The sequence below is a fragment of the Oryza brachyantha genome, chromosome 10 (assembly GCF_000231095.2).
Source record: "Oryza brachyantha chromosome 10, ObraRS2, whole genome shotgun sequence".
NCBI lineage: Eukaryota > Viridiplantae > Streptophyta > Magnoliopsida > Poales > Poaceae > Oryza > Oryza brachyantha.
Genome location: NC_023172.2, coordinates 10,097,672 through 10,122,463, shown reverse-complemented (window position 1 = coordinate 10,122,463; position 24,792 = coordinate 10,097,672). Strand labels below are relative to the sequence as shown.

General features: G+C 40.6%; 5 protein-coding genes across 7 annotated transcripts; 4 read left to right on the top strand and 1 right to left on the bottom strand.

The window, feature by feature from the left end:
- The first annotated feature begins 172 nt into the window (after positions 1–172).
- Positions 173–3,359, top strand: LOC102714222 (alpha-ketoglutarate-dependent dioxygenase alkB homolog 6). Its single transcript, XM_006662299.2, has 8 exons — positions 173–259; positions 667–936; positions 1,048–1,108; positions 1,254–1,292; positions 2,267–2,379; positions 2,478–2,745; positions 2,825–2,871; positions 2,973–3,359. Exons 1-8 carry the CDS (start codon positions 173–175, stop codon positions 3,144–3,146), a joined length of 1,059 nt encoding a protein of 352 aa, XP_006662362.2. The 3' UTR covers positions 3,147–3,359.
- A 771-nt stretch (positions 3,360–4,130) lies between these two features.
- On the top strand, positions 4,131–6,599 carry LOC107305135 (neurogenic locus notch homolog protein 3-like). 3 transcript variants are annotated; one of them, XM_015841791.1, is made up of 5 exons: positions 4,131–4,356; positions 4,453–4,674; positions 5,395–5,523; positions 5,876–5,974; positions 6,275–6,599. In XM_015841791.1, the coding sequence occupies exons 1-5, from the start codon at positions 4,248–4,250 to the stop codon at positions 6,343–6,345; spliced, it is 630 nt and encodes a 209-aa protein (XP_015697277.1). In that variant the 5' UTR covers positions 4,131–4,247; the 3' UTR covers positions 6,346–6,599. The 3 variants fall into 3 exon arrangements, with proteins under 3 accessions (XP_015697277.1, XP_015697276.1, XP_015697275.1); XM_015841790.1 differs by having other exon boundaries at positions 5,876–6,028; XM_015841789.1 differs by having other exon boundaries at positions 5,876–6,049.
- Positions 6,600–9,434: 2,835 nt separating this feature from the next.
- LOC102713942 (chlorophyllase-2) lies at positions 9,435–10,901 on the top strand. Its single transcript, XM_040528370.1, has 2 exons — positions 9,435–9,921; positions 10,043–10,901. Exons 1-2 carry the CDS (start codon positions 9,559–9,561, stop codon positions 10,751–10,753), a joined length of 1,074 nt encoding a protein of 357 aa, XP_040384304.1. The 5' UTR covers positions 9,435–9,558; the 3' UTR covers positions 10,754–10,901.
- Positions 10,902–12,685: 1,784 nt separating this feature from the next.
- Positions 12,686–18,146, bottom strand: LOC102720078 (pheophytinase, chloroplastic). The gene is made up of 6 exons (XM_006661719.3): positions 17,776–18,146; positions 16,636–17,324; positions 15,447–15,673; positions 14,556–14,747; positions 14,318–14,474; positions 12,686–13,289 (listed from the first exon to the last, which is right to left on the bottom strand). The coding sequence occupies exons 2-6, from the start codon at positions 17,287–17,289 to the stop codon at positions 13,047–13,049; spliced, it is 1,473 nt and encodes a 490-aa protein (XP_006661782.2). The 5' UTR covers positions 17,290–17,324; positions 17,776–18,146; the 3' UTR covers positions 12,686–13,046.
- Positions 18,147–21,640: 3,494 nt separating this feature from the next.
- On the top strand, positions 21,641–24,369 carry LOC102719799 (1,2-dihydroxy-3-keto-5-methylthiopentene dioxygenase 4). Its single transcript, XM_006661718.3, has 5 exons — positions 21,641–21,893; positions 22,013–22,088; positions 22,854–22,948; positions 23,038–23,277; positions 23,877–24,369. Exons 1-5 carry the CDS (start codon positions 21,882–21,884, stop codon positions 24,003–24,005), a joined length of 552 nt encoding a protein of 183 aa, XP_006661781.1. The 5' UTR covers positions 21,641–21,881; the 3' UTR covers positions 24,006–24,369.
- Positions 24,370–24,792: the final 423 nt, after the last annotated feature.

The window sequence follows — 24,792 nt, the reverse complement described above, 5'->3', positions numbered from 1 at the left end:
TCTGCTTTTGCATATAAAACTCGGTCTAAAAAACATTAAAAATATCTATTCAGCCTATTCGACCCCTATAGTAGGTCGGCTTCTTGATCCTACACTTGTTATTAGACTTTGGTCTTTTATTGTTTAAATTTAATTGTTCTAAGAGAAAACCATGTGTATAGTATTTACCTAGATGGTGAACCTCCCATATTTGATAGCACAAATTATGCGCAATTCCACGTTGTTTCTTATTTTAGGGCTATGGGTCCTAAAATATGAAGTAACATAGTTGTGTGCTCTTCTCATACCTTGGATGACCATAGGCCAATAATTGTGCAGGAGAAATGGCTACTATTAAATGAAGTATGCAATCTCAAGAACATATAAATGCTAGTTGCTAGGGGGTAAAGCTTAAGTAAAAATATAATTCACCTACTATTGATTGCGTAACACGACGATTTAAGTAACAATTGTACATATATATCCTCCTCGCATCGTGTACAAACAGACGATTACATACTATTTATCAGATATGTTAAAATAATTATTGGTTTGATCTTATAGATAAACTAAGAAGTGACATAGATAGCATTAATTAAGCTGTTCATTATTACAGTCCCCTACACTCCTCCAGTAACCAAGCCGGTTTGGCTGCACCGGGGGTCCCACACAAGCCCACGACCATAGAAGGGCCCATATCCGTACACCACACGGCCCGGCCCACGGTTTCATCGAGCCACGGGTCGTGTCGACTCCAACTCCGAAGCGACGGCGGCCGTGGCGACCCAAGAATCATCGCCGCCGACGGCGGCGGCGGAGGAGGAGGAGAGGCCATCGCCCTCAGCCGCGCCGGGTCCGCCGAGGGGCCTCGGGGGCTACGCCGTCGGCACCATCCCGACCCTCGGCTACATCCCCGGCTTCATCTCCGGCTCCGAGCAGTCCCAGCTGCTCCACCACGTACGCTGACCTGATCCCGATCCGGCCCCCCGTTTCGCCGGCTTCTTTTGTGTGTGTGTGTGTGTGTGCGTGTGAGGGTTCTTGATGCGTCTGGGTTTGGTTGCGGCGCAGATTTACCAGGCGCCGGCGCCCAAGTGGAAGTCTCTCAAGAACCGGAGGCTGCAGAACTGGGGTGCGTGTGCTCCGTTCACCGGCGCTGATGATTCGCCGACTCGCCCTTGCTTGGAAGAGCTTCGGTTTACTTTGGTTGCTTTTTAATTTTAATTTCTGGGCAATGGCAAGGTTTTGACTGGCGTTAATTCGTTGGTTTCTTGCAGGAGGTGTGGTGCATGAGAAGGGGCTACTGCCGCAGGCGTGTGAGTACAGCTGCGATATGTTTGCTGAAATTTGTGGTTTTGTTCTGCTCACTATATGTTTGCTGGGTGGCATCTGGTGGGGTTTTAGGTAGCTCGATGCAGTTTGGTTCCAATGAGATCGTGATCTTATTGATTCAAACAAGTCTTCTTGTTCAAACTGTAAGCATTAGCTTGTTGGTATTAAGGGCTTTGATGCCAGAAAGCAATAATCCGGCGACTTCATAAGCAGAACTAAAATTTGGGCCCTCCTCTATAATCTGCTGAAATGAGGTTCCTCAAGTGTTTGAGAATTAGCTGCTGGAGTCACTGTGTAAAACCACAAAGTTCGAACCGTGTCATGCTCTTTCTTGGTCAAAGAGTAGTTGCATTTTTTTCCTGTATGATGACAATGTGAGAAATACCATGGACATCTATTCCACAATTATTTAGCTTACTAAGGGTTTCAATTTACAGACCCTCCTACTGAATCCGACGAATTTGAGGATTATAGTGTAATGGGTGTTTATGCTTAAATGAAAGGCCCTAGAAGCCATCACCTTTGGCCTAGCTTCATATTTAAGAAATGCATAAACTGAACCTGTAGTTCAAGCTAGTCCATAATGGTTCCGTAACTGTCTTTGTTTTTCTTTTTTATTTTTGGCCGGCAAATTTCCGCGATATCCTCTAGATCCTCGTTTGGGAAACAATGATATTTATTCTCGCCATTTCACATTATAAGACTTTATGTTCTTGTCTAGATTTATATGTGTGCTAATAAATCTAGACAGATATGACACATACAAAACATATACATTGATTGATTGATATATGGATGAATCTAGGCGAACCTAGAAAGTCTTATAATATGGATCGTTGGAAGTGCATGATTTTGAGTATGCTAACATTTTACATTCTGAGAAATGCAACTTTTTTATTATTCAAGTACCAATCTGTATAGCGGTGAAATTGAAGTGTTTGTCCATGTCATACTGCAGTACCTTCATGGCTAACAAAGATAACTGACCGAATCTGTCAATGGACTGGTTTGTTTCCTTCAGCAATCAATCATGTTTTAATCAATGAGTATCATCCAAATCAAGGGATCATGGTTTGTGCAATTGCCATCTCCTTATTGTTTTTTTTTTCCTGTGGCTTCATATTAAAGTTTGCCCTGCACTAAACTACAAGTAACATTACACATTTCAGCCACACCAAGATGGCCCTGCCTACTTCCCTGTTGTTGCTATAATTTCTCTTGCTTCACCAGTTGTGATTGACTTCACACCTCATAAAAGGCTTAAAGGGGAGGAATTTACAGATCCCCAAAATTCACACTCTGGAGAGTCACAGACAGCTACATCAGAGAGCAATGGTTCCCATAAGCTTGAAGGTGCAAATGAAGCTGAGCCTACTTCTTCATCACTTCTCCTAATGCCGTGCAGCCTGTTGGTATTCAAAGATCAGGCTTATACAGGTTACATGGGTGCATTTCTTTTCGTCTCATCTAAGCACATTTGAAGAGATTGTTTATATATATTTGATGTGATTTGCAGACTACCTGCATGGCATACAAGATAATGAGCTACATAACCTAGACAAGGTGAAACAATTACAGACGCTGCAAATCACTTGTTCATTTATGTGACAAACATTTGAGCAGATTTATAGCTAGATGACCTAACACTTGTGTCTCATCAGCAGGTCGCCAATATGTCTCAGTCAGAATTCAAACATCTAAATTCTGGTGGTAATCAGGGGAAGGCAGACGAATCTTGCAGCCTCAATCAAAGTGGTGTCTACCGCAGGGCTGCGACGAGGGTCTCGTTAACATGTCGGCTGGTGTTGAAAGTTCACAAGAAGCTGTTCAAAATCTAGTCTTTTTTTTTCCTCTAGTTTGTATTTTTACAAGAAACAGTTTTAGAGTATTGTAAGAGCTACCTTTGACGGTATGCTAGTGAACGAAGATGTGCACGTAGAAACCAGAGGAAATGGCCGTGCCTGCAGGCATGTAACCGATCATTTTGCATGTACAGATGTAAACTTTGTTTGCTTTCCTAAAAGAATTAGTAATATTTTTGGATGTTGGAACTGTACTGAGAATACTGGCTGCTTTCCTAAAAAAGTCCTTGATCTCCAAGCTGGATCAGCATGATTTGTGTCTGTCTGGAAGAAAGAAAAAACTATAGTGGCACCCTGTCACTTGTACAGCCAATATGCTGCTGGATGGAAGAGGACCCTGAGGCCCTTCCTATTAACGTCGTTGGGATTTTACAAAAAATTTACATAACCAGTTTGATTCCGTAGTAATCAGGCATACAAATAAAAAAAATACTTTGGAGCAAAGGAAAAACATAGTATTTATAGGGTATTTAAATCATATGAAAAAAAAACTCCTATAGAACCCTTTGAAATAATAGATTGCACTCTACATTTTGGAGGAAACAAGGTTTATTCTTCTATGCCTTTTAAGTTTCCGTTTTCTATGTATCATCCAAATAATTTGTTGTTTTGAGACATTACTGGAATTTGTAATGCCCGGTAGGAATTCAATGGCGTATGTCATTCCATTCCCGTGTTTCTTTATATATTTCTTTGTTTTCACAATCCTGCGCTTCAAAAGAGCTCTAAGCTCTCCATATTTACGTCGCTATTGTACAAAATTTTTTACATGAAAATCAGTTCAATTCCCACACAGAATTTTGGCAAGAACTCCTGCAGTGCAAATGAGACGACACAAACATTTCTTTGGTAACCTGGTTGGGAAGTGACCGTTTCTCCCGTATGTTACGGTGCCTCCAAAAGAGAAGGTTCTTCAAGATCCAAAACGAGATTTTTTACCAGTTCAACGTCCCAGGGTGATGAAACCTAGGACGCCGGAGCAAGAAGCAGACACGCGTCGCCGCCGCCCCCCACGCATTGCTCACATCTACATTAATTTACACGCATCGATCGATCCCATCCACTCCGGCCATCCATATGCCCACCGCGGTGAGAGCAATGATCGCCGCGCCGCCGCCGCCGCCGCGCTTGCTTCTGCTGCTCGGTGTGGTGACAGTGGTGGTCAGCGCCGCCGCCGCCGTCGCCGGTGAGTGAGGAGTGCGTCGATGAGTCCACAACTGCACCGGTGGTCGGTCGACTGATCCGATCGATCGGTGTACGTACGTGATGTGCGTGCGTGCAGGTGCAGCTCCGGCGTGCGAGACGGCGAACTGCGGCAAGGGGCGGTGCGTGGAGCAGCCGGGGCCGTTCGGGCTGGACACGTACCGGTGCGACTGCGACGGCGGCTGGTCCAACATGTTCAAGCTCATCCCGGCGTCGCCCTGCACCGTCCCCAACTGCACCTTCGACGCTGCCTGCTTCAACCTCGGCTTCACTCCTCCCAGGGGCATCCCTCTCACTGACCGTAATGCTATCCACTTGACGGCTCGTCTTTTCGCTTCTGCTTATAAACCAAAATTTAAATCTTTAATTTTAAATTTAAAGTTGAATTTAGATTTTCTTTATCTAGTTTATTTCGTAGCATTAACTTTTAAATCGCTAAAAATATGGGAAACAGTTTTTAGCACACGGGTCCACCCGTGTACTTACATGCTATGTAAATAGTCATAAAAAATATAAAAAAATTGACAAGATAGATAAATATGAGTTATATCACTACACAATCATGCAAATTTAAATTCAACTTCTACAAGTTGTAGAAAAAAAACAAACAAAACTAAAACCAATTATACGCATATTCATAATTGTTTTTGTTATTTTTGCTATAACTTGTAGAAGTTAAATTCAAACTTGCTTGTTTATAGAGTGATATAACTCATATTTATCTATCTTATCAATTTTTTTATATTTTTTATGACTATTTAGATGGTAACGGATGGACATCCATCCGTGTGCTAAAAAACTGTTTCCGAAAAATACGTATACAAAAATTTTATTCATAAATTAGCTTTCCCCCTTGAAAAGCTATATGATCACACCCAATGTATATAACCTGCTGCTGTTCAACGATCAATCAATCCATCCATCCATCCATCGATTCAGATCGATCTCGAGTTAGTTTTGGTCTGGAAAAAACTGAAACTTTGAAGGAGAGTTACTGATGAGAGCGTATCATCGCATGCAGCGTGCGTGTTCGTGAGCTGCGGCGACGAGGGGCAGTGCGTGAAAGACCAAGGGTTCAGCTACCACTGCGCCTGCAAGCCGGGATACGTCAACATGCTCAACCTCACCATGTTTCCCTGCATCAAGAACTGTAAGTCCAGAGATTGATCAAGAAATGAGTGATTTTCTTTTCTTTTTTCTTTGAGTAAATTACACACAAGGTTGTTAAACCAATGAAAATTTAACCAGACTTTACAAAATCTGGATGGAACTTTTGTAAAATTCAAAAAGATTCATAAGTTTTGTCCATATTTTACTAGATTTCCATTCAATTATGCTGGCACAAGGATTGCAAAAATAAAACTTATTTTAGTATAACCTGTTGTAGAATGAAAGCAAGCGCTAAGCCCAGTGTAAAGTGTAATTTGCTCTTCTTTTCGATGGCTGAAACTGCAATATGTAATTTCTGCTGACACTGCTGCAACGATGTTTGTTCGTGTTAGGTGCATTCGGCATGGACTGCTCCGCGCTGGGGCTCTCCCCCCCGCCGCCGCCGCCGCCACCGTCGTCGTCGTCGTCGTCGCCGTCTCCGGCGCCGCCTGGTAATGATCGCCGCGACCCATCTGGGCCGACCGCGCATCCCTCCAGCCCAAAAGGCAATGCAACTACTTCACTAGGTGTTCAGTTCATCAGCTCCTCTTGACTCGCATCGCATGCATCAAATCCCTACGCAAATATAATATTAGTTCATATATGAACCTCTCTTCTCTGCATAATATGAATCCATGTATCCATATCCGAACGATAAACTTATATTTGAAAAAATTGCAGCAGATAGGTTCTTGGAGCTGATCACTGATCATTACTTGATACTGCTGCTCTTCTTTGTGATGTCTCTGCAGGATATGTTTCGTCTGGAAATCTTCTTCAGCTGCTGCTACTGCTCTCACTTGCCATGGCTCACATCATGTGATTGCAGAACGAGGCACGTCCGGTCAGCCCCAGGATGGATGGAAATTAGTTGCTCGATCGCCAATTACGTTAATTACATACGTATAGTTTGTGCATATGTACTTAATTAATGCAGAGACATGCATCTGGCGAACTTATAGCTAGCTGGAGTGATTGCTAGTAGTAGTATTTCCACACAGAGAAATTCGTCAAGGAAAAAGTAGCACAAATTGTAGTACTACGTGAAATAATAATGCAGTCAAACTAGTTATCATATTTTGTGGTTTGTGCAGTTGCAAGGTGTTTCTGAATCTGAACTTTAAGTTTATGATTCTCGTTTTAGCCTCCCCATGACTTCCGTCGCCATATTTTCAGAGCCTTCAGATTCCCAATTGTTGATGTTATGAACAGCGCAAGGAAAAAGATTTTATAACAGGAAATCCCACATGATTTTCCTTTTCATTTAGACTTCTTTCTGTCGAGTTACATGCAGAGATGCACTATTTAGTTCACTTAAAAGCTTATCTAATAAAAAAATAATACAAACGATCCACTTAACCCAAAAACTTACGTCTTGCTCTTTTTGCTTTTATTTATATTTATAGACCAAAACTTAAATTTTTAAACTTAAATTTAGAGTAAATTTTAGAGTTTTTTAACCATAATTTTTTTCAGAATTGACTTTTTTTATCGACCCGAGGGGTAGAAATATTTAGGAGAGAGAGATACAGGGGGCGGGCGAAGATATATAGAGGGCAGGGCGGCAGGATTTCCCACACATTCCCCAAAGTTTAATTTCGTCCTTGATCTTGTTGGCAAGCTGTTGGACTTTTTTTTAGATAATGGATTAGATTAAACTCGGCCTCCACATCTTATGGGGTGTGCATAGCCAAACGAGTCATAAGTACAGTAGACTCAAAGATAGCAAAGTTTATCGGACCCATACAGAAGAGCAAAAGACTAAGCTTTGATTCTTCTTCTAAAATTCCAACCGAAAGTAGAGTAAAATTCCAAGACTCTTTTTTCCAGCGCACAACAACTAGCTTGTTCGGCATCCTCTTCCTTAAGAAGCGAAGACCAAAGCCTTGCCTAATGGGTTTCTTTGAATATCACCTGCAAGAAAGATATATGATTGGAATCGTTAAAAACGACGTCATTCCTACTGAGCCATAAGGCCCAACAAATTGCAGCAACGCCGACCCAAATTTGTTTTTTAAGTCTAGATTCAACACCGTTCAACCAATTTCCAAACATATGGGTTATGTTACGGGGTTGTCTAATTCCGAACGTTAAAAAACATGCACTCCAAATGTACCTAGCCATGATACAATCAAAGAAAAGGTGTTGTATGGATTCTTTTGAATTACAAAAGCTACAACAAAGACTACCTTTCCATTTTCTCTTGGCTAGATTATCTTTTGTTAGTATTACCCCTTCTTTAAGATACCACAAGAAGACCTTAATTTTCAATGGAATTCTTAGTTTTCAAATTAAAGACTTCCTAGGTATAACTCCACTGAACATAAGCAGTTTATACATAGAATTTATAGTGAACAACCCTTCCTTATTGTATTTCCAAATAATTTTATCTTTTTTTTCCGACAGCTTCACATTCACCATTTTTGAAACTATGCCATACCATTCTTCCAAATTTCTCCCCGTTATAGCTCTTCTAAAGGAAACATTCAATGGGATTCTTTCAAAAACTTCCGAGACTAGAGCATTCTTATTACGCACTAGGTTGTAAAGATTAGGATATTCCTTTTCAAAAGGTTGATTTCCCATCCAACAATCCTCCCAAAACCTTACTTGTTTCCCATTATGCACTTTAAAGTTACAAAGTACTTGAAAAGATTTTTTGGCTGTCATTAGACTAGCCCAGAAATGAGAGTCCCCTCATTGTTTTTTTATTTGAAAGATGGTTTTTTATTGTTTTCGGCCTTGGTTCTTGATTGCTAAGAATATGTATATAAAAGTTATTTTACAAATTATTTCTCGTTCATAAATATATGGTTTGGTTTTTTGCCCAAACAATCACCCCTTAATCCAGTTCAATCATGACTGTAATAAGAGTATAAGCATTATCTCCATGGATGAACAGTTGAGTTTGCGTCTCAAGTCTGTAAAAAAAATCCAGTTAATGTTTGCTCAAAACGAAGGGGTTCCTCCTCCCATCTTGCATGAAAGCGTTGAAACCCCAAGAAAACTAGAACGGGAAGGCCGATAGAAAAGCGATGTGAAGCTGTGAACAGAAGACTTATCGCAAATTTCCTCCCAAAGATGGGTACAAACTGTCCTATTCTGCAATTCTGCAGTCACAAATAAGACAAAGAGCACAAATTTTTACAAACTCAAAAGTACATGGCATCCTTTCATCCACGTCATTAGAATACTTCAATTTATATTTTTTTTGGATAATAACTTTAATGTAAATATATAGAATAAAACAACAAATTCAGATGTGCATAATATTGCACCATAAATAAAATAGCCAGATAATTGTCTATGTACTGTAGGTGAAATTTAACCTTGCTTATTCGTGAAGTGATGCATGATAAATTTTACATAATGGGTACAAATCCGCCCTCTATATCTATAATATATGCAAATACTCACAACCAAGTAATACCCTTAATTGTGACTAGTGAGGTATCATAGTTTCTAGTATAAAAAAATATTTTCTCTATTTACTAGTTACCTAGCGGTATTATAGTTTCATACTAAAAAGTTGTTATCTTTAAGTAATTTTTCAAGTACAGTAAAATTTCTCATCTTCATCTATGTTACAAAAAAAATTCACAAATAAAAAAAAGGAAAACAAATAATGTAATTGCTCTCCTAACCAAGACAAACGAAGCAATTAAGGACAAAGCCATTCCTTGATGTATGTTCTGTGTGAACTTTCCGGCAAGAGTTTTACTCCCAACTTTTTTTTTTGCTTCGAGGTACCGGTACCTCACGGTATCAAATTATTTCTGATCGTTGGATCCAATAGTGCATATCTTACTTAGCTAGATCCAAGAAAAACGATTTGGTAGCTCAAGGTATCGGTAACTCGAGATACAAGTAGTAGCAAGCAACTGTGACTTGTGTTTGCAGTCCACACAATTCAGCAGCTCTGAACTTCTGAAGATAACTCTCTCTCGCTCTCTGAACTGAACAGACGGCCATCAAGCAGCAGCCACAAGGGCGCATTCATGCGCCTAATCTAAGCAGCAAGATCCATTTTTTGGCCATGAAAACGATCGTATTTGCTGCGCAAATCTTGTTCTGCTTCGTGCTGCTGCTGTTCCAGTTGCTGACCATGGCGGCTGCTGCTCCTTCGATCACCGGCGTGTTCGATCATGGAAGCTATGGCGTCGCTCTCGTCAAGGTTGACGAGGCGCCCAGGAAGTGCTCGGCGGCGAGGAAGAGCGCTGCTCCGACCGGCGGCGGAGGAGCCGGAGCGCCGCCGAAGCCGCTGCTCGTCGCGGCGCCGCGCGAGGCCGGCGAGTACCCGGTGGTGCTGTTCTTGCATGGGTACCTCGCCAACAATTCCTTCTACTCGCAGCTGCTCGAGCATGTCGCCTCCCATGGCTTCGTCGTCGTCGGACCACAGGTTGAAATTTGAATTAATCGTATTTTGCTTTGATGAGATTTTGGATTATAAACGGATTTGATGATTTTTGGCTTGATTTTGTGGTTTTTGGTGCTATAAAAATGGGGTGTAAAAACTGCAGCTTTATGCGATCTCTGGACCGGGCACCACCGACGAGATCAACTCGGCGGCGGCCGTCATCAACTGGCTCGCCGCCGGCGGCCTCTCCTCGAAGCTGCCGCCCGACGTCCGCGCGGACTCAACCAAGGTGTCCATCTCCGGCCACAGCCGCGGCGGAAAGGTGGCGTTCGCGCTGGCGCTCGGCCACGCCAACGTCTCCCTCCCGCCCATCGCCGCGCTGGTCGCCGTCGACCCGGTGGACGGCATGGGCGCCGGGAAGCAGACGCCGCCGCCGATCCTCACCTACAAGGAGAACTCCCTGCGCGTGGCGGCGCCGGTGATGGTCGTCGGGACGGGCCTCGGCGGGCTGCCCCGGGGCCCGCTCCTCCCGCCGTGCGCGCCGCGCGGGGTGAGCCACGACGACTTCTACGGCGAGTGCGCGGCGCCGACCGCGTGCCACCTCGTGGCGAGGGACTACGGCCACACCGACATGATGGACGACGTGACGCCCGGGGCCAGGGGCCTGGCCACGCGCGCCGTGTGCAGGAGCGGCGGGGCAAGGGCGCCCATGCGGCGGTTCGTCGGCGGCGCCATGGTGGCGTTCCTGAAGAGGTGGGTGGGAGGGGAGCCGGGGCTCCTGGACGGCATCAGGGCGCGGCCGGAGACGGCGCCGGTGGCGCTGTCCGTCGTGGAGTTCCGCGATGGGGGCGATGACGATGACAGGAACAGTTAGTACTTACTTAAGTACTCTTAGAGCAAACATAACAGCTCATCCAAATTGTCATTTGAATGATCATCTAAAATAGATTATCTATTTATATCATGTATCACTTTAACATAACATTCATTTTACGTCATCTATATATATTTTATTAACATTTTACAACCATCTACTCTTATGTTAATATTGTTCTCTTCTATTATGATTGGATGTTGAAATATAGATAGAGCAGAGAGAACATCTAAATTTAAATGATCTCTCTCCAATTTGAATGATCATCTATTTTTCATGAAGGAATGCATGATTTGTTGAATCCTGTTTTTTCTTTCATATCATCTATTTTCAACATGCATGATGGGATGCATTAGCTGCTAGGTTTGCTCTTATTAAGTGATAAAGGGATATCCATTTCATACTGAAATAATAGTTTTAGGAAATTCCACAAAAATATACTAACAGTGATTTCTTTATGTTTAATGTTATTGATTTTAATATACATGTATGGTCATCATCTTTCTAATTTCTTTTACAAATATAAAAATATAAGTTATGCTAGCTTAAAGTTTACTTATGATAAAACAAATCATAATAAATAATAATTACGTATTTTTGTAATAAGATAAGTGGTCAAACGTAGATTCAAAAGTTAACGACGTTAAATATAAAATACTCTTTTATACTATGGTTTAAATCAAGAAAATCATATGATTGTGGATGTTCTACATCATTACAAGATCTGTCCAACTACACGACCCCAACCTTATCCTCTTCTCCCATCGTTCTATTGTTGGTAGCCTAAAAATATCTAATGTTTCAACACTAGAATCCCTTGCCTCCCCCACCCCTTCCTGCCACCTTCTTCTAAACGGCGTCAATCACCCTCGCCACACTTCTTCTCTATTATTGGAGGTTGTACCGCTTTACCATTGTCAAAAACGCCTTCACCACCTTGCCTCCTAACCACTCCAACCACAAGTTTATCTCAGCGCCAATACCAGATCACCACCGAGTCCCGACTCTGCATTATCTTTGACAGCCTCGCCAACCCACTAATTCCGCCTCCCATGGCTTATCCTTTCAAGCTTGTCAAACTCCTTCCTCCCACACCTCCAACCCCGACAGCATAATCCATAGGTTTCTACTGGAGTTAGGGCTCACCAAATGATCCAACAATAATTCAATTTATACTACTGAAACATGATTTTGAATGTTGTGATTTTTTATTCTTTTCTACACTTTTTTTAGGATCGCAAAGGGCATTTCCCACCCCAAAAGCTAGCTATTGAGGTGAGAGACTCCTCCACTTATATCTTAGCTTATTTGCACTTCCACAACCAAGATAGGACTATTCAACATTTTTCTGTTTCTTTCACGTTCATATAATGGCTGTCTACAAATACTCCGAAATTGCACTGAACATTAAAAATAGTCATATTTGATCTCATTTCTCTCTACTGAGAGCAAGTATTATAGGCCTCTTACCACAAGTCCCAAAACAACATGTACTGGTAGATGATAATGTGAAGGAGAAAGAAAAAAAAGGAGAGCAATGAGGAGCCACACCTCATGCAAGGGACCACCTCTACTTAGAGAGGAGTGGACTGCAAACGGTTACTACAATAATTACATATGGTCTATTAAGACTATTATTTTAGAGCCATTGTATTGTATGAATTAACTTTTAATTGATAAGCATATGATATGGATAGAATTATATGTAGAGGTTTGCTTCAGTCCAACAAAAAGCATCTTGTGATACCAAATCGTTTCTGATCATTGGATCTAACAGTGCATATCCTACCCAGCTAGATCCAATGATAAAAAACGATTTGTTACCTCGAGATACTTTTTATTGGACTGGAGCAAATCTCTTATATATATCAATCACCTATGCTATAAAACTTGTTCTAGAAGTGAAAAGAAACTGAACCGTTAAATTGCGAAATAAACTACAATTCCACATGGTCCATTCTAGCTTAAGAAAAAAAAGGGGGAGAAATGTCTAGGACTGTGACCCTTACAACAAAGGCATAAGATACCATTTCTCCTGCAAACACGGAAATCAGAAATAAACTAAATAAAGACCAATAGGCTATACATACAAATACAAGGACTAAGCTTAATTAGGCCAGTCCATTTGTTCTGGAACAGGAATCCTTAAGCTTGCTATGTTACATCCACTAGAGAAGTGATTATAATCCTGTCTACTGTGTGTACATATCTATACATGGATCTGACTAAGAGTAAAGAATAATGAATACAATATTTGATTCAAGCTCCTAAACATCAAACTTGTATGAACAGCCTATCTAGATACTACCCGTGTGTTTGTGACACCAGATTTCAGGAACGAGCTAAGTTGGGTCCACAAGGAAATCTTGGAACCAAAGAGCCGCACACGAACAGATTTCTTCGATCCTCCCCTGACAAATTCCAGCTCCCTTGATACACCGTCTTCGGCATAGCTGGGTTCTTCAAGAAATGGAATCTCAATTGACCCCTCGGATTCGACATTCTTTAGCCACCCTCTGAGTAAGTAGTTTATGACCTATCCAAGGAGCGCAAAAAATAATCAGATGGGTAGTCGATCCTAATATTTGTCATCACAGAAACAATCTTCAGCAGTTTTCAAGAATGAATGATTAATCAGAAGAAAGAAGTCTCTCGAAAATAGGAATATGTGGGAAATAAAATGTGAAACATGTATCATCATTGTATAGATGCATAAACTTCAACTCTATGCTACAGATTAAAAATGGAACTGGAACACAAAAGATGTATGTATAACCTAAAACAAGAAGGCGAGCTTGAACACACAGACTCAACCATCAAATTTAGTCCTCAACTAGGCTAGGTTACGTACTTTTCCCACACTAAGATGGATGGGAACAAAACTTTATGTATATGTACCAAATGCATGCTACCGAATTAAATGAAGACTGCAGAAACAATATTGAGCATACAAATGGCACAATTCATGATTGTTGTGATTCTTCTGCCTACCTCCCCCTTCCTTAGGGTATAACAACCTGTTTATTGAAATCTAATCCTGCATACTTACTACAACAAATTGAAACTCAAACATGGGACATTAACAGCATTAGCTTCTAAGCTGTCTGCCTATCTTTGCAGAAACTCGGAGCTAAGACTGCAGTGCCATATAATGTTAGTCATAAGTTGTATACCAAATTTTCTAGATTTAAATACAGATTCCAAAGGTTGGTCAAAACTCACAACATACAAATTTCCTCCCACTTTCCAAACCTAAGACTGCAGTGCTATGTAATGCTAGTAACGAGATTTCTCATGCGCTCTTTTATCAAAGGGCAACTAGTGCCCCATAAACTAACTTCTAGAATTTCTAGATATTTTCATGTTAACTTAGCGATCAAACCTAAAGAGTTGCATGTTTGCGACTAAATGATGGTTAGCTCTAGATATCTCCACACCCCCCCCCCCCCCCCCAAACAAAAAAAACAAAACAGAATGTACAGACTATATATAAAATCAACTAGAATATGATTTGGTGAATCCTAACGATGAGCTGCTATTTGCAAACACAATGCAGTGTTTTACCTCAGGAACCTCATCATGAGGGCAGTGACCAGCGGGGCTGATTTCATAATACGGTGATTCTGGCACCTGCTGTTTCACTTTAATACCCCAAATAGGTCTAACCCAAGGATCTTCTCTCCCATACATAAGAGATATGGGAGTGCCTTGCCTTTGGCACCTGCAGATTATGAGCTATTAAAATACAAAATAAAATTTTATAAGCAACATGGTAGTTCATCAATTGGGTTTCCATCGTTACCTAGACAGCGCCTCTTCAAAGGATATCTGACCCTTTGGAGCACACATAATGGAGGCAAATGATGCTGCAGCTGCTGGGTGTTGCGTTGTCTCTACAATACGAGAGAACACCTTATCCACATTCGTTGAGTGGTCAGCATATACTTGCTTGAGTATGCCCTGTATACTTCTCGGATCACTTATTTTCTGCCACCTTCACCAAGAAAGAGATTAAATTAGATCCATCAACTTAATATGACACTGACATGATAAATTACATAGTCCTAATGATGTAGAGAGCACACAATTACTCACAAGAAAAAAAAACAGAGTACACTATTGCCATAGGGTAGCAGCTAGATTATATCTATACTCCTTTTTTTAAAAAAAAAAAAGCAAGTGGTGATGGTGTGTGAATCTGCCACCACCTCACCTCCAACAATCTGTTGTCTGTGAAGAAAACAAATATTCAGAGCGTGCCGTATGGCCAAAGGGCCAGCTGTGAACGGCACACCGATGATAATATTTTTCTTCTACTACACACAATGCGATTATTATTTTTAATTCCATAACATATGAAGTATGTTAAAGCACCAATATAATGCACAACCTACCATCCTAACATGACATAAGTTACAATCTGGCAATATAAAAGGAAATAATATTCACAGTAAATGTCATACAGAAGTATACTATATTTTGCATATATGTGTGAGTTCATAAATAACTTACGAACTCCTGCAATCTAGAGATGCCATGTCATCATTCAAGTACCATAAAAGTTTTACATTCCATGTATTCATTATAATGAAGCAAAAAACATTACTATACCAATCATTAGCAGAAGAGATAATTTAATATTATTCAATATCAATCTAGAAGTAAGTTTTCCAAAAACTAGCGTAACACATACACTGTCTCAGTAAGTTTCCTCACAAATGATGGAAGAGGAAATGTCCCGGCCCATGGAAAAATCTTTGACAAACGAGGAGATCTGGCAGGGTTCGGAAGGAAACCCCAAAATGGGGTTGCATTAAGCAATGTGACACCCTTTACAAGGTGTGGACAGGATGCAGCAAGATATAGAGCAACAAAACCTCCAAGAGAATTCCCCACAATATATACCGGTTCACCAATAACCTGGAAGAAGGCTAAAACATTAGAATAACAAACATACTATATGAATCTCATAGTAGGACTGTTATGGATAAGTGAACTTAAGAACATAAGACATCAATGATCACATAATTGGTGTAACACATAATAACACAAACATTAAACCTGCTATATGAATTGAAGAGTGCTCTTTTGCTCTGTATTCTAGGTACTGGAATAAAAACATACAAGTGTGTTTGCCCAAAAAATATGGCACCTGCTTTAGGAAAGAATAACGGGTCATATATTTCTATGTGACAAATATGCAGCGTTGAAGTTTCTGAGGTTCCAGCATTTTCAATAAGTACTAAATAGCCAAGTAAATAAATATTGCAGGATCTTCAAAGAGTGCAAAGCTGCACCTTTCGAATTTAGCAAACAAATCAAGCTCGATAAGCCACTTTCTAGAGCAAGTCATAGCCAGCAACAACAGCCTCAAAGGAATAGAACCAATCTGGTTCGCAGCATGTGCATACACGCTTTGGAAATCAAGAAACTGCAGGATTTTTGAGCACCGAACAGAACAAACATCTACTGTACTTCATCAGACAAAAGAGACCATAGAATTATGGAGCAATCGAGCCAATATGTCGACCAAAGAAAAACTGAGACAATGGCTAAATCAACATCACTAAGGGAAATCAAAACCAAGATCAGGGTCAGAATCGAGACCAAGAACAGGAACCAGAACCAAATCTTTTTTAGCTTTGTTTGCTCTTTTTTCTCCTTTTTGTACAGCTCTCTTCTTCCTCTCCTTCTCACCCCTAATTTCTACATGTAACACCACCCCATTTTATCAATGAAATGGCAACAAGGTAGAGTCTCCTCTACCTTACTATTCAAAAAAAAAAAAAAGAGTGCAAAGCATACTTGGATTTGAGAAATAAAGATGAGAAATTTCAGTGAAGTTGACAATAAACATACGGCAAATAATCGGATAGAAGTACCTCTTCGACAAAATGCTGAACTTGGTCACGCCACAGATCTATGGAATACACCAACTCCTCTGCCCATGGTTGTAATTCTTGTCCAAAACCCCAAAATGCCTCCTCACCGAACTCTCCTACCGTGTTCTTAGGAGCGGGATCTTCGCACGGCAACGACATGCCCTGCCCTAGGAAGTCCATTGTCCATACCTTGTAATCGCGGCCAAGATCCTTCAGCTGCTTCTCAAAATGGAACGTCCCCACTCCAAAGCCTGGAAGAAAGAGCACAGACGGTGCCTTGCTATTCCCTGTGCCGGATTTTTCGTAATAGACAGTCAGCTTTGGCTTCCACTCCCAGAGACCAGTACTAATGAGAGAGCTTTCGGGTCCTTCTGGAAGGCCTGGAATGATCATCTTCTCGACCTCGCCAACTCTCTTCGGAATGCCTTGGAGAGCCGCATCAACATCACTCACATAGAAACCACGGCTCGCATGAGCTTTCCCAGAACCAGCAGGATCCGAGGCTGTCCCTGACCCCATACAGAGAATTGCGCTCCTTCTTGGCCGAGTGGGCCTTGCATGCCCCAGGACGAGACCATTCCCCCGAGACCTCCAAGAACTGCTAGGTGTTCGGTGAAATGCCAAGCCGGAGTGGCAGGAAGAAACCACCTCCATTGCCGCACCAGTAGCTAGCAAAGCTAGTAGCTTTTCTGCAACGGAGAAATCCGAAAGATATTTTTATTAGAGCGAACTGAAGAACTTGGATTAATTTAGTCAAATATTATTTTGGCTACCTTTAATTAAATAGATGGATCAAATCGTCGATGATAAAGTAATCTACGCAAGGAAATTGAGATTCGATCGCCCCCCCCCCCCCCCACCTCACCCAAAAAAAATCCAACAATTCCAATTTTCTTGGGAGCAAACTACAGTATTGAGCTCAACTCAACTAAACTAAACCGTTTATTATTACTAGTAGTAGGGTTAAGGCAAAAGGCAAAGAGAGAAGCTTTCTTCCAGATCTAAAAGAGAACTAGAGAAGCTAGAGCTTAACACAAATTCGAGAAGAAGTGTGCGCAGAGTCGTAGAGAGAGAGAGAGAGAGAGAGAGAGAGAGAGAGCGAGAGAGAGCTGAGAAGTGAGAAACAGGACGGATGCTCACCAACAGCGAGCGATGGTGCGGCGGAAGAGGCCGGCAGCACAGCAGACGCCGGCCTTCGCCTTCGCCTTCACCGGCAGCCGCGGCCGCTGCTCGTCGCGGGACGGACGGAGTCGGAGATCGGCTGGCGCAGGGCAGGGGGGAGTCACTGGTCAAGCATTGGCCGCCTTACTGGGGCGGGGGCAGGCGGGAGGAAGAAGCTAGAGCCGCGGGGGGCAGGGCAGGGCAGGGCAGGGCGGCACGCTTGTAGTAGTAGTAGACAGTGGGGCGAGAGACACAGGGACGGCGGCGGCAGCGAGAGACGGGGTCTCCGGCGAGGCGGGTAGGCGTGGCGTGGGGCGATGCGATTGCGTGCACGTCATCCCCGGTGGACGAGAGGTGTGGAGGAGGTAGGCTCCCGCGCGGTTTGGCCGGCCAACCATCCGTGTTCACACTCTCACACACACTGCACTGAGCCGTAGGAGAACAAGATGGCACGTGTCAAACTTTCGGTTTTCAGGCCAAAAACATCGAATACAAGTATTAAACGTATTCTAATTATAAAACAAATTTCGGATTTCGCTTGGAAACCGTGAGACGAATTTTTTGAGTCTAATTAATCCATCATTAGTACATATTGGTTACTGTAGCACTTATGACTAATCACGTACTAATTAGACTTAAAAGATTCGTCTCACGATTTTCCGTATAACTATGTAATTAGTTTTAATGTTTATGTATATTTAATGTTTTATTTAGGTGTCTAAATATTCGATATGATATTTTTGCGAACTAAACGGAGTCTTATGCCCAACCGTCTTATTTAAAATTTTGGGTCTTATTTAAAATTTTGGGACGAAGAGTTAAGATATTTTTAATAAAACGAAGAGTCAAACATTAGAGATAAAAAGTGAAAGATTGGTTTATTTTGGGACGAAGTGAATAAGCAACAATAGTGGATGGCACATGGTCCGCTAATATAGATGGTTTGTTCAAATGTTATTAAGAAATTCTCATCCCATCTTTTCATTGATGTTTATAGTTATAAGTCAAATTTCAAATTTTTAACTTTAAATTTAAGATTGATTTAGAGATTTTGCACCGGAGTGTTGTTTTTAGTCTTAGCTTTTAGATCGATAAGAATATGTATATAAATGTTTATTTATAAATTATTTTTATTTATAAATACAACATATAATTAACCGCTATTCAATAAGTGTTCGAATATTATACTAGCATGATGTTTTTCTTTAAGAAAATATACTTTTAAGCGTACCATAAATAATCTATTTATAGTCCAACAAAAAAGGTAAGAAAAACGGGCTAGTAGAAGAAGTTTGCAAGCAAACGCGTAGAAAATGACCAGTATTTCGGCATTTTGTGGAGGGTTCATTGATAATAACAAGCGACTGGGACTAGGTGTGTGGCCATTCGGTCACACCGAAGAGTTTGGTCTTGGTTTTCGGTTATGTTGGAAATCTCTAAAGGATCAAGGATGTAATTACATCGAAAAATAATTAAGCACGGTCATTTTGGTTTTGGTACCAATCATGATTGAACTTTGTGAACATCCAAAAAAAATCACAAGTACAAATAAATCTTAGATCCAAAGATAATCACACGAATCTAGAATCAAATACAAGGGATGATTGTTTGGGCTTTTTATGGAAAAAAAGTCAAACGACGTATTTATAAATAAAAAATAATTTATGAATAAAAATTTTTATATACGTATCTTAGCGACTAAAAAACAAGGCTGCAAAATAAACTTCAATAAAAATCTCCAAAATCAACTTTAAATTTAAAGTTAAAAATTTAAATGTTGATTTATAAGCATAAGTAGAAGCGAAAAAAATGAGGGCAACCAATTTCTTAGTTAGGATTAATGATGCGGGTTAAACAAACAAGTTTAAGTTTTAGTTGGAGCTGCTACTATAAACTTTGGGTTCTAAAAGTAAATAGAAACGAGGTTGCATTGATCTTTCACGTGATTTTTCTTGAGTTGTTTTAAATACAATTTTGGTACTTATTGCAACTGGAAGACCGATGTCCGGTGATTATTACGGCAAAAAATTAGAGAAGGCCACTTCGGAGGGTTTTTTTTCATGCAGTTTTTGTCACTATTGTAGCTAGAAGATAAGTGCCTGGCAGTAATTGTCACACGATTAGAGAAGGCCAATTTAAAGGTGTTCAACTCTGCATGTGTGAAGGCTTAGTAACAGGACATACGGAAATAAAATTTGTTCGTTTTTGTTTATCCTTGTTCTCTTTGTTTTTCTTTCCGATGGTAGCGTGATCAGAGAAAAATCTAGCATTAATTACAAAAGAGGCAGGAAAGATCGATTGTTCATACGGAGTATAATTTTGCTTTGGATCGCTGCTTAACCATATTCTTTCCAAGGATACTCTGAAAGACCTATGTCGACCATTGAAACGGGGTTAATTAGCTACTAATGTTGAATATAGTGGAGATGGATGGGACAAATCTGAAGTAGTATTACCTTAATTTCTTTTATGTGTTTATTTAGAAGCATAACACCAAAGTTGTGCAACTTTCTCTCATGCAATGCATAATCCCTCGAGACATTAAATATAAATTTAAACTCCAACTTCATTTTAAGGAGAAACCTGGCCCAGCTTTTGATCTTAAACTAAAGGGGATTAACTAAGGTGAAAATTGCCTCAACTTGCAAGGACGGTTTAGAGCTTACCACTTCTGAAATTTGGAGGGCTAACTTGTAATGGGGCATTCAGATTCTTTTTACGTAATCTTTGGTATATTTTTTCCTTTTCTTTTGGCATCTTTTTTTTTTTAATAATCACCGGATGGGTATTGTGCTGATAAAGTTTGTTGCCCAGTCCAATTTTTATCTTCCCAGAAGGAAGTTCTTTTTCCATCTCCCAATTCCGTGGTGGTAGTGGCATCTTATTTGGCTATTAGTTTTCTAGTTTTCTAGGTTGTCATTTAGAATAAGGTGAATCAGATGACACCATAACTGTTTGGAAACATTTTACTTCAAACTAATCATAATGAATGCACAGAATTCAGTTAGAACCCTCTGCGGCTCTGCTGCCATTGATACGAGCTGTCTCTGGAGCTGAGTTTTTTTTTTTTTTTGGCATCATAAGGTACTACCTTAACGCACGATGCTCTGCTACGGAGGAAAGAAAATATAATGCAATATTGTCTAAAATAAATAAAATTATAATTTTTATGAAATGTGTTGCCCAACCTTACTTGATTTTATAGGTAACTATCCTTTTGATGTTTTCTTAATATTAAAAAGTTAAAGGGATAATCTGAAAAAGTCACAGTAAGTAGTGGGTGACAGATTGATATGATGAGAGACAGGGAAGAGGTGAAATGGCTCCAGAGACAGCCCATTGGTATTATACCCTGGCTAAATTAATATGTTAGAATTTTTTGCTCATTTGTTGCTCAACACCCTTATTTTTTTTGTTTTCCTATACTTTTAAGCTAAAGTTTAAAAATTTTGCCTTAAATTTGATGTTAACTTCTTTCACTAAAATTTATTTTTAACCTTGACTTGTAGATAAAAACATATATAAAAAAATATTTATAAATTATTTTTTTATAAATATAGCGTTTGACCTTTTTCATGAAAAACAACAACCGCACGCACTCTCGTTTCAGCATAGAAATGGGTCTTATCAGTATTATTGATTCACTATGATTTGTATCATTGAAGTAAAAAACCAAAGCTTTCTATAAATGTTTAATCCGTTTATCTTCGCTCGTGGTTACGCACGCGTATGTTTTATCACTCGTAAAAAAATCGGTGACAAAACATGTCTATTTTGAAGGAAAATTTTTTTGGTCGCTCTCCTGAATTCGTGATCTTTTTCCCCTCCCGCTTGCTCGCACGCACGCACGCTCCAATCTCCACCAAACACCCGCGCTCCAAGATCAGCAACCCTCCCCTGTGGCCATCTTCCCATCAGCAAGCTCCACCACAATCGCTCCCAGGAAGAAGACGACGAGACGAGAGGGTTTCTGGAACCAACTATTATTACCTGGTGGACTCATCTTCCTCATCGATATATCCAGGATCCCCCGGACAGGCCCGGCACTGCAGAGAAGCGTAGGAAAGCTCTCGGAGTTCCCGACCATGGCTCCGCAGGTGCGTGCAAGATCGAGTTTTTTGTTTGTTTGTTTGTTTCTTTCTTTCTTTCTTCTTCTTCTTCGATTCTTGGTGGTTTTGCTGGCGCTGATGTGATGCGGTCGTGTTCGTTGGGTTAGGCATGGATGCTGGGGGAGAATGGAGAGGAGAACCTCGAGAGCCCCAAGGAGTTGCTGCCGCTCTCCAGGCTCGAAGGTGATTGCACTAACCCATAGCTCCCTTTCTTGCTCTTGGAAAAGATGATTCTTGGAGGCATTGGACTAGAGTCTAGAAACTATCTACTTCTTGATTTGTTGGGTTCTTGGGCATCTCACCATACAGGAAAGATTGGTCAAGAATTGATTCGTTGACCAGATGCCCCTTTTGGGATGAGAGAATGGTGGGATTTTTACCTGCTGATCGTTGCTATGCTCTTATGGAACTGGCTGTAGAGAGAGAGAGAGAGATGATTAGATTGGAGAATCATATCATGCTACCCTGAGATTTGGATCTGAGCAAGTATTCGGAAAAAAAATTGGAATTTGATTTAGTTTGTGTGGTCAAATGCTAACTTGTTTCTTATTGTCTTTGGCAAAGTATGTGCTGCTATTCACGAGTAGAGATTCCTCTTGAAGTCTGAATGCATGCTGCAATATCCTGTCTAAAACTGAACTGTTTACAATCTGGGAAAACACAAACAGGGCCATAGATAAAGGAGGAGATACATTACAGCTTCTCTATAACCATCTTCAGTTAGCTAGGGGATTTAATTCTACCTAACGCCACCTGCAGGTTGTTTAACAACCCCATGGGTGTAAATTGTCAGATAGTCTGAACTAACCATTATTCTTAACTTCTTGACCCTGTGGTGATATAACATGCCACCGTGTCAGTGAAGCAGTCAACCAAAGTGTTCTGAGAATCTGGCCTGATTTTGTGCTAGACCGCTTTATCATGCAACCGAATGATCCTATTTTGCAGAGATCGGTGTTTTGTATTGGCAATTGGATCCTAAGAAGCCTGAAAGTGAAGAGGAGCTCACAAAAATCCGCAAAGAAAGAGGATACAGCTACTTTGTATGAAACTAACCCCTCAAGAGCTTCAATTTCCATCTGTCCATCCCTACGCTGGGCACCAATTGAAACATTGAATTGTTTTCACTTAGGATCTTATTGAGATATGCCCGGAGAAATTGGAAAATTATGAGGAGAAGCTGAAGAACTTCTATCGTGAGCACATTCATGCTGATGAAGAGATCCGCTACTGCTTGGAGGGTAGCGGTTACTTTGATGTCCGTGACAAGAATGACGAATGGATCCGCATTTGGATAAAAGAAGGAGATATGATCATCCTGCCAGCTGGGATTTATCATCGCTTCATTGTTGACAGAAGCAACTATATCAAGGTAGGAACTGCTAATAATCTTTTTGTGTCACTGAACCACAGATACATACTGAACCCACACGATTGACTATTTGACTTACATGATCTTTTTCATAACTGATACAGGGGTAGCATACTTGAAGGATTAAGATTTATGATATTTTGTAGGATTACTGAAACCGTAACTTTGTTGTTAACACACTTGGAATTAGCTCTTCTATTCAAGTCATGCAATCATTTAGGACCAACCAAACAAAAAACTGAAATAATGTTGAACTATTATGGTCCGTTCTCAAATATGATAACACTAATCTAGCTATGTAGATAGTATATTGCACAAAATGTGTGTGGCGAAGGATCGCTCACTCAATGCTGAACATGCATACATCTTCAAAAGCTATATGTGTTTAGCACTTAGGTAAATTTAGCAAAGCTACTGGCATCAGTACATAAAAATATAAAACTTGGTTCAGCCGGTACAGATTTGGTAACAGTGTATTCACAAAACATATTGGCAATTCGAGAAAAAAAAAACATATGAATATCTCTTGATTTATAGTTTAAGCCAAATATTTATCTGAACCCTGACCGATTTACATCCTGTTGCTTTTACACTCGCAGCTCATGAGGCTCTTCATCGGTGAACCAGTCTGGACTGCGCACAACCGGCCACAAGAGGACCACCCTGTGAGGCAAGAGTACGTCAAGAATGTGAAGGGGAACACTGGATTTGCTCTTGCAGCACGTTGAGTTTGCTACATGGGAGTTCACTATGCCACTACCCTATATATGATAACTTGGAGTTGGACATGTATACATCACAAAACTCGATGAAACCATGAATGTTTTATCATGAATCACGAGAACACAAATGCAGTACACTTGAACTATCACAAACAGGACTATCAGGCTATGCGATATACGATGTTTCCATGTAATTCCTAGAATGTTTGGTATAGTAGTGAGTTATTGTCAGCTTAGTGCTTGCAACATTGCAGTGCACATAATTACTGGCCTTGTACTCTTGTGCAAAGTGCTGCACACGAAATATTGTCTGTAAAAACTCGGTTGGCTACCTAATGAAAATATTGCTGTGTAGGGAAAGAAAACAGTCTAGTGATCCATGTTCATTTTCATCGATCAAGGGTTCGGACTTGGGAAGGCTATTTTCATGAGGTTTATCTATGAGATTGGAAGGATCATACGTATAGCTTTTATACTGAGGTTTTATTGATGTGCGAAAATGATATTGGTAGAGTAGTTTTTTATCAGATGGCTCCAATTTTGGGCTATCATTCACAAACCAGGTACATGGGATTTTATTGCGGTGTCTGTCACCGCCATCTTTTTTTTTACTTTTGCTTACAGTTATAAGATAAAATTTGAATTTTGAGCCTAAAATTTGAAGTTGGCTCTAGTTTTTTTCATCGAAATTTATTTTTCAACACTGACTTTTAAATCGTAAAGAATACATATATAAAATTTTTATTCATAAATTATGTTTCGTTTGTAAATATGTCATCATCGTTTGAGTGAT

Excerpts from the sequence above, each read along its gene's own strand:
- LOC102714222 (XM_006662299.2), top strand. The coding sequence starts at position 173 with ATGGTGAACCTCCCATATTTGATAGCACAAATTATGCGCAATTCCACG. Across the intron at positions 260-666 it reads TATGGGTCCTAAAATATGAA|AAGGGCCCATATCCGTACAC; the intron begins GTAACATAGTTG and ends CCACGACCATAG. Across the intron at positions 937-1,047 it reads AGTCCCAGCTGCTCCACCAC|ATTTACCAGGCGCCGGCGCC; the intron begins GTACGCTGACCT and ends GTTGCGGCGCAG.
- LOC107305135 (XM_015841789.1), top strand. The coding sequence starts at position 4,248 with ATGCCCACCGCGGTGAGAGCAATGATCGCCGCGCCGCCGCCGCCGCCG. Across the intron at positions 4,675-5,394 it reads GGGCATCCCTCTCACTGACC|CGTGCGTGTTCGTGAGCTGC; the intron begins GTAATGCTATCC and ends CATCGCATGCAG. Across the intron at positions 6,050-6,274 it reads CAATGCAACTACTTCACTAG|GATATGTTTCGTCTGGAAAT; the intron begins GTGTTCAGTTCA and ends ATGTCTCTGCAG.
- LOC102713942 (XM_040528370.1), top strand. The coding sequence starts at position 9,559 with ATGAAAACGATCGTATTTGCTGCGCAAATCTTGTTCTGCTTCGTGCTG. Across the intron at positions 9,922-10,042 it reads TCGTCGTCGTCGGACCACAG|CTTTATGCGATCTCTGGACC; the intron begins GTTGAAATTTGA and ends TAAAAACTGCAG.
- LOC102720078 (XM_006661719.3), bottom strand. The coding sequence starts at position 17,289 with ATGGAGGTGGTTTCTTCCTGCCACTCCGGCTTGGCATTTCACCGAACA. Across the intron at positions 15,674-16,635 it reads TTCAGCATTTTGTCGAAGAG|GTTATTGGTGAACCGGTATA; the intron begins GTACTTCTATCC and ends GCCTTCTTCCAG. Across the intron at positions 13,290-14,317 it reads CTCATGATGAGGTTCCTGAG|GTCATAAACTACTTACTCAG; the intron begins GTAAAACACTGC and ends CTCCTTGGATAG.
- LOC102719799 (XM_006661718.3), top strand. Across the intron at positions 22,949-23,037 it reads AAAGAGGATACAGCTACTTT|GATCTTATTGAGATATGCCC; the intron begins GTATGAAACTAA and ends GTTTTCACTTAG. Across the intron at positions 23,278-23,876 it reads ACAGAAGCAACTATATCAAG|CTCATGAGGCTCTTCATCGG; the intron begins GTAGGAACTGCT and ends TTACACTCGCAG.